Genomic DNA, 11318 nt, shown 5'->3' on the forward strand with positions numbered 1-11318 from the left:
TTTCTATTGCGTTATTGTTAATTATTATTGCTGATATTATACGTTGTTACTCTTACAATTATTAATATTAGTAATCTTAATATATACTATTAATTATTAATATTATTAATGGTGTTATTATCACTATCATCGTTTTCCTTATCACTATAAATACAATAATAAAAGTATTTGTATTATTATTTATATTATTATTATTATTAATATTATTATTATTTTATTATATTTATTATTGTTAAATTCAGCTTTCCAATAAACTTTTGAATGACAATGTGCAAGTACTACCGTATTGCTATGAATATTAGGGAAGGATCTAAATCTGGGCTCACTGAACCCGCTCGTGCGCGAAGGATCATTTTTAATGACGATCCGTTCAGACTGCCACCGACAATCAGCAGACGGCATCGCGTCGTCTAGCGCTCACATGGAGTGGAGTTGAATGTGTCGTACGACGCAGTGAGTGCCTGGCTTAAGATTCGCAAGTACCGTACTCGTGCGAATAAGCGCCCGGCGCTTAAAATATTTCTGCACTTTCTGAGGGGCGCTTATTTAAACGGGGCGTTTATGAAAACAGAGTGGAAATTAAGGGGCGCTTATGTAAATAGATGAAAATCGAGGAGTCCTTTTGGGAACTTATTAAATTCAAGAGGCACCTTTTGAATGAAAAAGATTATATAAGGACGAATGGTGATTAGGCGGAAAAGATAATCGTCCAGAGAACATGGCTCATGACAAGAATGCTGTGAATATTTATTACAGCAAAATTGCAGATGCAATTAGTGTGGTTGGTAGTGGTTAACTTGTTGGCCAGCGGCTGGCAAATTGGCAAATATGTAAGAGGAAAGTTGGAAATATACTGTCTGTGTAGGGATCGGAGCTCTCATCTGTCCGAGAGAAATATCCTCATTTTGATATTGACCTAAGAAGAATGTGATTCCACTCTGCAGCTCAAATCATGCCAAAACCACAGTCCCAGAATTGATTGGATTATTGACTTGCTAAAAAGATAATCTTATGATATTATTATTATTACGGAGCGCTTAAGGAAATTTTCACGTTAGGAGGGGCGGTTATTCAAACGGGGCGCTTATTCGCGCAGTACGGTAATAGTCAGTAGTGATTTAAGTCTTTTTTTAAAAAAATTGAGAGCATGTCATTTATAATGAATATTCATGCGCGCCAACGTAACTAAGTGACTGTCTGTAATTTATCTAAACTCTAACGGGTTTTTTCCCTGCGAAAGTCGACATATGTTAACGGGAAGAAATGCAATTAAACCTTGTTAATCTACACTTTACTTGTCTCATTAGAAACTTGGTTACTGCTACGCTACGTAAACTTGTTGTTTTTCGCAGTTCACGTAAATGAACTAGGCCTAATAGCCTATGTTTGCTCAGATATAACGATTTGATAATATTTATCATCATTAGATAGAGTGACCACTGATATCACTTAGTTTTTCAAAAGAAGTTTGCTCTGCACTCTCCCATCTATACACCATGTACATGGGCATTAATTATTACTTCCCCTGTAGTCCAGAGGACGATTACATGTTCAGTGCTTTTACAAGGAATGGCAGATTAAACAGAGAATTTGCTGCTTAACACTTTAACTTGCAGCCGGATGCTTCTTAGCACCGAATTTTGTTGAAACCGAATTGTTACTTAATCAGAATTGCTGCAAGTTACCGAATTGATGTTTAACTATGAGTTGTTGCCAAACACCGAATTGTGCATAAACGAGATTGCAGCAAAATACCGAATTGATGGTTAACAGGGAGTTGTGTCCAAACGTCGAATTGTATAAAAACCAAATTGCAACAAAACCCCAATTGCAGCAACATACCGAATTGATGCTTAACACCTAGCCGTTGCCAGACACCGAATTGTGCTTAAAACTGAATTACACGACCAGATTACTGCAAGTACCTTGGTGCTTAACACCGACTTGCCGCCGGCCAAACACAGAATCGTACGTATAAAGACACGGTTGTGTTGAAATTATTTTTTTTTCAGACAGGGGGATTATTATAAGCTATAGACTCAGATTATAGACGAAAATCTAAATCTGTCTAAATTTTAGGCCTATGATATTTCATTTTGAACTTCCTTGAACATTTAGCCATATTAAGTTTTTTAGTTTTTTAATTCAAGGATTTTTATAAGAAAGACCAATTCTAACTTTGTAATTCTAATCGTTCTCAATGCAATTTCAACTCGCACAATTATATATTTAACGTCTGTAATCTTGTACAGTATCGTAAAACAGGGCCATATGTAAAACAGATTGTTACATCCTCTATGTTATCCTGTTAAATATGTCAAATAAATAAATAAACAAAACTTTTGACTAACATACAATTTGCTGTACCGGTAGTAATTTATTTTATTATTTATTTTGATACAATTACATAAGGCAGCTTTTAAAAAATATGTAAACAATTGAGTTAGGCCTAATGCACAATATAATTATAAAGATCACAATTAGCCATAAGTACCATTTTATATAATATAAATATTATTTATTTATTTGGCCAAACAACACATGCACCAAGGATTTGTCAATAGCAAAATATCACTGTCCGACTTGTAAGTGACAATCCCTTTCCGACTTGTAAGTGACAATCCCTTTCAGAAGACAAACTTCATACACGATGCTTTACACAAACTAAATCTCAATAATATTATGAGGTTTAGGGAGTGGAGTTGTTTTGGTCGTGAAAAACAATCCTGCAAGACTGACAGGAATTGAACCCAGGGCCCTGGGATTGGAAGGCAAGCATCTGTACCCCCAATATTAGATATTTAATCTGTACTGTATTATAGAGGGTATTACATAGTCACACCATAGTCACACCTGCTGCAAATATGATACAGATAGCCCTAAGATTTGTTGGCTTATCTATTTTAAAATAGAGAAACATCATTTTACATTTTACCTCAGCCTCAATTTGTTCTTAATTTTTAAGCAATTTCAGCCTCAATATTCTTAAAAAGTATGTTTTTGTAGAGTGTAACGTTTGCCAAACTATGGTTTACATATTCCGACTCCGAAGAATATAAACACAGTCCGAACCAAAATACCTTTACGCAATGAATGATTTAAAGGTCAGGTTACAATCACATTGCGGAGTATAAGTATAGGCCGTAATCGTGTATCGACCTTATTTATTTTATGTTACATATTAAACCATCGCAAGTTATATTATTAAGTGATAATATGCATTGATTTAATTTCCATAGATCTTACCAGCGATGATATTTACCACAGATAATGCGGACACGGAAATGAAGAATGTAGGTCTGGTTATATTCGAATGCGCCATTCTATCATGCATGTTAATCCTGGGGTCTATCGGAAATACTTTGACCATCATAGCAGTTTTGACCAATAGAGGACTTCGTGAACCTGGACATTACCTAGTTGTTAACCTAGCTATAGCAGATTTGATTCCCTGTCTGATAACCGACTCCGTGTACATTGTTTCAGCTTGGTATCGAGAATGGTTCTTGCCAAACGCGTACATCGCCTGCCAGATCATTGGTGTGTTGACCGTTCTCTGTCTTAATGCCTCAATTATGAACCTGACCATGATAGCGGTCAATAGATACGTTTGTATTGTAAAATACAGTAGGTATAGAACAATCTTCACCCCTGGACGCACGATACTTATTTGCATATTAATATGGGTTCCACCGTTAATCAGTGTCATGGTCCCTTTCTTCAATCGCGAAGATGTCTTCGGTTTCCACGACGTCGCCCTTTCTTGTAGTATAGAAGCTACTTCGGAAGGATCGCGATTTTTAACATTGTCACTTCTAACATTTGTTCCTTTATCTTTTACTATAATTACATTTTGCTACGTGAGTATTTTCCGAGCGGTGAGAGCCAGTCGTCGGCGCATTGAGCAATGGAAGGAACAAAGTAGTCAGACTGGCACATCGAAAAGACCTAATGGAGAATATACAGACACAAGAGAAATAAAAGTTGCTCTACCTCGAAGTTCGAAATATGGCTTAGAGTTAGAAAAAAGCACAGGATCTTCGTCGGCGGTGGTAGATGTTAATGACACGGTGGCAAGAAGTAACTTGGAGCTTCAAAAGGATCATCAACCACCACCAGTGGATAAAAATGATCAACAATCCTCGAACGAGAAAACCACCGCAAACTACAACATTCACGCAAAACTTAATATAAAGAAAGAGGTTCGATTAACGATGAATTTATTCATAGTCTTTGTCGTGTTTATCTTCTGCTGGATGCCAATAACAATTGCCGCTATCGTTGATTCGGATTTTTCGGCGCCAGATGCCTTGTGGCAGTCTTTAAGCATTTTTGCTTTGGCTAACTCCTGCTGCAACCCTATCGTATACGGCTGGAGAAGCAAGCAGTTTCGACAGTCATACAAAGAAATACTAAAGTGTTCATCATGTACCACAACTCCACCAATAGATTCTTCTATTGTCGTCCAATGAAAAATACCAAAAAAAAAAAAAAAAAAAAAAAAATTAATTAATTTAGAAAATAACTTGCTCATTTTGAATTTGAATTAAATGGTAAACTAACTTGAACATTAAAGTTATTATATTTAAAATATATATTTTACAGCGAAAAATGATAGAAACATGAGTGCTTTAATTATTTTTTATCGTAATAACCAGTAGAATCAGTGTACACAATTTTTGTAATTCAATCATTTCTTTGCTCAGGTTAATAATGTGTTTGTTACTGCAAAATGAGAAAGTAAGTTAATTTCACATTTTTTTTATAGTATGATTTCTAAGTAATTGACTCTATACGTTTTAGTCTCTCCCTGGGCCCCCTCCATTTCGAATTCCTGGACCCGCCACTGGTTGTGCTGTGTGCAACCAAACAAATATCTGACTAAAGAACTCAAACTCACAGATACCCATTTTTCAGGTCTTAAACGGCGCTTTTCGAATTACGGTAGGTTGTGAATAATGTAAAATGTGATATTCTAGTAATTTCTGTATTTAATGTAAGTTATTTCAGCCATGTCACTGACTGGTTTGTTTTACAATTGTTATATAATAGGCTTAAATTATACTTCTTTTTTGACATTTCAATTCCAACAATTTATGCCAATATCAAACAATTTAATACGATAACATCGTCACATCACATGGTCCTATTTGAGCACTGTTATTATCATTCCATAGTTCATTAATGTGCAATAATTATAATACAGTACCTGAATTTGAATACAAACACGACCCGATTGATTTTAATCGTATTATAGTGTAATCGCTAATTTCCATTTTAAGCCATGTTTTTGCTAGATTATTATGAAATTTATCAAACTACTAATTTTTCGACCTACGTACGATTGCATACATGGCCTAGAATACATGTACGTTGTGATAGCCGAAATAGGCATATGATAATTATACTGTGCGTAGTCATTATCGGCACTTCCGCCACTTTGTTGATAATAAAGACAGGAATGCACTATGTAATGAGTGTGTGTTAAACCGTTTTAAAATGATGAAAGGCAAACATAAATCCATTTATTCATTTATTTAAATAATGAAGATAAATGTCTAATGCATTCGGGAACGGAGATTTATTACCTTTAGACAATCCAATCACGTTCATGGTTAAACTTGCATATTTTCTTTTTCGTGTGTTATATTAATGATATTGGCATTGATGATAATTCTGATTTTATAAGTTACTGTGTATTGATTAAGGCTAATGGAAATGTTTAATAATCACCCTGGTTGCAGTTATATTTTCCAAACATTTTCTCCTGTACATAATATATATATTTTTTAATTAATAGGGCTTTTATTATTATTTAATATTTTATTTTGTATATCAATCTTTCCACGAAGAATGTATTTTTATCTCTGATTTATGTCAAGGTAGGGTTGTGTTATGTATTTTATATTATGATGAGCATGTGTACATAAATTCTATAGACCTATATAAAATAAAAGTACACACCAGACCATGGAAAACAACTCATTTTCTTTTCTAAATGCAAATTAAGAACATTATGAATATAAGTGGTAGGCATAATAATAATAATTTATTACAATAAAATTACAAGGAAATAATGACATTTTAAAATTTGAACACAAACACATGGGCTATTATTCAGTACCAATATTATAATAGTTAGTAGCAGTAGTAGTAGCAGGAGTAAAAAGCCAGATAGCAGGGGTGGACCCAGGGGATGGCGAACAGGGGGAAAGGACTCTCCCCCCCCCCAAAAAAAAGAGAAAAAATGAATGAAAAAGAGACATAGGAGTACAGTACTCAAAAACAAGCTAATTTCCGGTTGGAACTTTGCATATTGCATGGCCCCTACCCACATTTTTCTCTGGATTCACCCCTGTGATAGAGTACAGATAACAAAGTGCCTCAGTTACACTCAGTATTAATACTGTTCTGTAACCTTCATGAAGTTCATGATTTGCAAGCTTCACTTGCTTCACTAAAATATACATCACTACAGTTTCTCTGACTTTGGCTTCAACAATATTATCTGATTGCATAGTCCCTGCTCTATTCCACCACCTGAAAGCACCATGTCCCTTTCATCTACATCATTTTTCCCAGCATGCCACTCTAGTAAGTTACTGTTGCTAAGTAGAAGATCCTGGTAACTCCATATTCCAAGATGATTGCTTTTACCCTGCTTTCCATACACGTAAATGGATGAAGAGTCCGCCTCTTGCAAAAGACAAGCAATTTTTGAGCTTAAACACACATTCTTTGGTACGTGGTATAAGTTTGACATGTCCTGGTCTTGATTTAGTTTTAATGAATCCGGTAAACTGTCTAACCGAACAAGATACCCTGTTATAAACAAAAAAAAAAAAACATATTCAAACGTTAGTTGAGAGAGAATACATACATTGGATTGGATTGGATTTCTTCAGTGTAAACACCAAGGATAGCCCACGAAAGTCTAGAAGAAGACTTATTTCCAGTGGGGTCCTTCTGGTGGTGATTGGACAGTACACCGGGAGAGAATCCCCTACTCTTTTCCGAAGAGTGTACTGTGTTCTTTAACATGCACATGGGCCATAAATGCACACAGGACCAACGGCTTAAAAGTCTAATCCGAAAGACGGTGCACTATGTAACTTGTATTTCAGCCCTCTAGCTGAAACACAAGGAGCGGCAGCGATGGGAATTGAACCGGGGACCTAGAGATCTCCACGGTTCAGTGCACACACAGTGGCTACCACCAGATTAGCCGACTGAGCTAAGCTGCTCTCTCTACTGAGCTAAGCTGCTCTATTTACATTGTTGATTGTCTCCCGATGTACTGCCCAATCACCACCAGAAGGACCCTACTGAAAATAAGTCTTCTTTACACTGAATAAACCCATCCATCCATCCGATACCTAACACAAAAGTAGTAACTGTGATTCAATACACTCACTCACCAGTAATGACGGCCCAATGAGCCTTATTCCCACGTCTACAGCATGGACTGTTTGATTCGTCTTTATCATACCTAGCAAAGGGTCAAGAGAAATACAAGTATCGTATGATTATTACAAACAAGAGTTATTACAGACAAGAGGAAATTGAAGGATACGGAACTAAAATCGGCCAGCCGTTATCTAGATGCTTGTAGACGATTTTAGAATCACTTAGTCCCGACGTTAATCTGATTGCTTCACAGTCAAGTAACTCCTCAGCAAGTTTGCACATATTTATAACTGGAAAATAAAATAAACGAGAAACATAATTTCATTAAGAGTAATAAAAATAAAGAGTAATGTTTTGTGAAATTACCTCACAGGCAAAAAAACAGAGATACTAATATAATTTATATAAATAATTAGGTAAATGATAAAAAAAAAAGTGCTCAGGAAAAATTATGTTATTAGACATGGTGTGCGTTGAACCTGCAACATTTTGATATCAAGGCGAGCACCATACCGCTAGACCACAAAGTTTATTTTGGTCACACATAATATCAAGACAGACCACTTTAATGCATAACTGATATACGCCCTTGCCGAGTGGTGCTGTTTGTTCAAAGAAAATGTGAGGGGTTCACTAGGCTTAAATATTAATACGTAATAGGCCAACATTGAGGGTCTCCTTTATGGTCCAAGAATTTGTTTAGGATTCTTGAAAGCATGAGTTTTACCTGAAAACATTTCACCGTACATTGTGAATCCATGTGCTTTTGCGGCTTTGAAGGCACAGTCAGCTGATACAGGCCGAGTATTCAGTAAATAATTTGCCATGCACAGTGCCACAACACCACATCTATCAAAGACAGCATAAATAATTTAAGGCTTTTGGTAAAAACCAAAGCAATAATATTTTAATTGTGTACGTGTAGACTACGGTGTTATTGATCCGTAAAGACGATACCTAAAGATAAAGGTAAGGGTAGGGGAATAACTGATAACTTGCAGCACCATTGTGCTGAATTTTCGTATTGGCATGGTCTATGACTACCTAGCAGCCGTAAAGCGCACTTCATGGTAGCTAAATGTTCACATCATTCCACAACGACAGGGGCTGAAATGAACCATAATATCGGGGTAATCCCCTACTCTTCCGAAGATGCAATGGGATGTATACACTGGACCTCCATTTTAAGTCCTTATCCGAGAAGACTTTGTTCTACCAAACGAACCATGGGCGAGCAGCGGCTGGTACCAGCGCCGATGTTAAGGCTGTAGCTAGCGGCGCCCCTGCCTTACTGCTCGGCCAATCGACTCGCTATACCTGCACATAACAAAAATTCAATATCATGATACTGCTGCAATTTCACAGAAGCAATGGTATACTGTTATATGCTATTTTGTTATTTGGTATTTATAGCCCTTTCCTTAGGTTATGATATGCTCTGTTTTCCCTGGTCATTTGGCCCACATGCTTAAATGTTACTGCCATATTGATGCAGTAGCAGGCAACCCCACCAGGTACCCATTTATACTCCTGGGTGGAGAGAAGCAATGCAGATAAAGTGCCTTTCTCAAGGACATAAGCGAAGTGCAGAAAGATAGATTTAAATCACGACCACGGGTGAAAGCAAATGGTTCCCGCTACACCAAACTGCTTCTGATGCATACTGTATATGAGAACATAATAATAATACAATATAAAGTGTGTGTGTATAAGGATTTTCAATCATGAGATTGCAAGACCAATGTTACGAAATGTCATAGCACAATTTAAGTATATGATTTAATTTATTTGATATCAAATATAAAAAAAAAAAGTCATTACTGTAATGGATAATTTATTGCAACAGAAAATTAGCTGTTTTGAAGAAAGTGAATACAGCAAGTTTTATTATTTTCTTGAATGTTTTATCGCAGGTTCCTTGCTTCCGAGACATACTGTACACAAGATCATAATAATAATACAATATGAAGTGTGTGTGTTTATGGATTTTTAAATCATGAAATTGCAAAACCAATGTTACGAAATGTCATAACACAATCTATGTACAGTATATAATTTAATTTATTTTATATCAAATATTAAAAAAACAAACCTAAGTCATTGATAGTTCATTGCAACAGAAACTGTGTTTTTATAGAAATTGATACAGCGAGTTCTATTATTGAGTGTTTTACATTCGCAGGTTCTGTAATTTCTTAAGACCATCATGTCAAAAACATTTTCAGATTTCTTAATGTTCATCGGGCGAGACTTTTTTTATTCCTTGTTTCGCGTACTTATTTTTTAAAAAATTATCAGAGGAGGGTGGAATAAAAATAAAATTTTGTTTTCTTATTAAAATATAAATAAAATTCTATTGGTGAATGTACAATAGGATGTTTAAATGCTTCAAATTTATACAATTATAAAGAAATATACATATCTTATCTTTGGAGATTTCAAGGCAGCGGAGGGCGTAATAAAAATAAAGAAAAAATTTTATTTTTACTGAAATTTCCACTTTTTCGTGGTGGCGGGTGCGCTAATTGGTCAAAAATAAAATATAAAAAATGTATCGCCTTGACAATAAAGAAAACTGTATTGTACTATACTTATTTTTTTTTAATGTACATGCCAATATGTACGAAGTTAATAGTTCCAATTGAAATATTACATACTTAGGGCCTTCTTGAAGGATTGCAGCAACTGGGTGATAAACAGATACCCATGTTGAAAGCTGCTCTGCAAGTTGTTCATTTCTCCTGAGTGTAAAATAATCATTTAATCAATTAATACTGTACTCATCATATAAATAAAAATATATAACAATGATGATAATAGGCCTATTAATGGTGTCTGTACATCATTGCCTCATTAAGTATTTTGCACAGCACAGTTATGTATCTCAAAATATATTTTTTTAATATAAGTAGGCGCTAATGCACTTTAGTACTTCACCCTAACCCTAACCTCAGCTGCAGTATTACTATGTTATTGTTAAGGTTAGTGTGGAGTACTAAAGTGCATTAGCGCCTGTAAGTATTTTCCTGGTGTTTATACTAGGCCTGTAGTGTGTAGCTCTGTAATTATTTTTTTTTTATGTACAGTTGTGTAAAATAGCTTGGTTTGCGACTACCATGAGGGAATAACTTGAATACTAACTTACCAAGCTGGTAAACATGTCAGCTTAGCTCGGACCTCAGCAATACCAATTGTGTGTGGTTGTGATGGCTTGATAAATTGAACCTTCTTTGCATTTTGACCATGTTCACTGTCAGTATGGATACCCTTTGCATTGTGCATCATAGGAGGTGGTGGTGGAACCGGAGGAGCATCCATTTTATCAAAAGTAATTTAAGTTTATTACGATTACGAAGAGCCTTACCCTCATAAATGAAAGCCTTCGGCTAGCCTAGGCCTAATTACGTTTGGTTTGGCCACTCTCTCTCTCTCTCTGTTAGTTAAGCAGGTCGGTCCCTGGATGGCTCCTGCAGGCCCGGCCCCTGGTTCTAGTGGCTGACATTTTAAACGTTCTACAGCTGATAATCTACCCTTAGATCATCCTGTACATACGGATGCGATTTTACATGTTATCACCGTTTAATCCAATATTTCAAAATGAAGGAAACAGCACCTTTCTTTTTTCGTTGCGCACCAAATTCAGATCTTATTTATTGTATGTATTTAAGGCACGTTTTGTGCACAAAATAATCTATAGAGGGCGGCATAAAACGTAGCATATTAAATTTAGAATTGATGTGTAAATTTCATTACCTAATTTACAAACAAGGCGGTATTAAATTTAAATACCTCTTTGGAAAAATAAATTGCAAAAACAAAATCTGAGAGTGCCATTTTTATAGAGGCACGTAGGAAGCAGTTTGTTGTTGGTCAGGCCGGAGGGATCTTGCACCCAACAGTCTCAACGGGCA

The 11318-nt window shown here is 35.7% G+C and overlaps 2 protein-coding genes across 3 annotated transcripts; one reads left to right on the forward strand and one right to left on the reverse strand.

The window, feature by feature from the left end:
- The first annotated feature begins 1145 nt into the window (after positions 1 to 1145).
- On the forward strand, positions 1146 to 6231 carry LOC117116051 (G-protein coupled receptor moody-like). Of its 2 annotated transcripts, XM_033259993.1 has the most exons (3): positions 1146 to 1968; positions 3240 to 4449; positions 4505 to 6231. In XM_033259993.1, the coding sequence occupies exons 2-3, from the start codon at positions 3252 to 3254 to the stop codon at positions 4507 to 4509; spliced, it is 1203 nt and encodes a 400-aa protein (XP_033115884.1). In that variant the 5' UTR covers positions 1146 to 1968; positions 3240 to 3251; the 3' UTR covers positions 4510 to 6231. The 2 variants fall into 2 exon arrangements, with proteins under 2 accessions (XP_033115884.1, XP_033115883.1); XM_033259992.1 differs by having other exon boundaries at positions 3240 to 6231.
- On the reverse strand, positions 5976 to 11100 carry LOC117116054 (UPF0692 protein C19orf54-like). Its single transcript, XM_033259995.1, has 6 exons — positions 10553 to 11100; positions 10065 to 10148; positions 8135 to 8256; positions 7574 to 7697; positions 7419 to 7489; positions 5976 to 6822 (listed from the first exon to the last, which is right to left on the reverse strand). Exons 1-6 carry the CDS (start codon positions 10723 to 10725, stop codon positions 6473 to 6475), a joined length of 924 nt encoding a protein of 307 aa, XP_033115886.1. The 5' UTR covers positions 10726 to 11100; the 3' UTR covers positions 5976 to 6472.
- Between the last annotated feature and the right edge of the window lie 218 nt (positions 11101 to 11318).

This window comes from Anneissia japonica, unplaced genomic scaffold (genome assembly GCF_011630105.1).
Source record: "Anneissia japonica isolate Jap-2015-1 unplaced genomic scaffold, ASM1163010v1 scaffold287743_len2803612_cov181, whole genome shotgun sequence".
In the NCBI taxonomy this organism is placed as follows: domain Eukaryota; kingdom Metazoa; phylum Echinodermata; class Crinoidea; order Comatulida; family Comatulidae; genus Anneissia; species Anneissia japonica.

What these genes read in the sequence shown, in the direction of transcription:
- LOC117116051 (XM_033259992.1), top strand. Translation starts at nt 3,252, where the DNA reads ATGATATTTACCACAGATAATGCGGACACGGAAATGAAGAATGTAGGT.
- LOC117116054 (XM_033259995.1), bottom strand. Translation starts at nt 10,725, where the DNA reads ATGGATGCTCCTCCGGTTCCACCACCACCTCCTATGATGCACAATGCA. An exon ending in ATCCTTCAAGAAGGCCCTAA is followed by an intron (nt 8,257 to 10,064) that starts GTATGTAATATT and finishes TGTCTTTGATAG; the next exon opens with ATGTGGTGTTGTGGCACTGT. An exon ending in TCATTGGGCCGTCATTACTG is followed by an intron (nt 6,823 to 7,418) that starts GTGAGTGAGTGT and finishes TGTTTATAACAG; the next exon opens with GGTATCTTGTTCGGTTAGAC.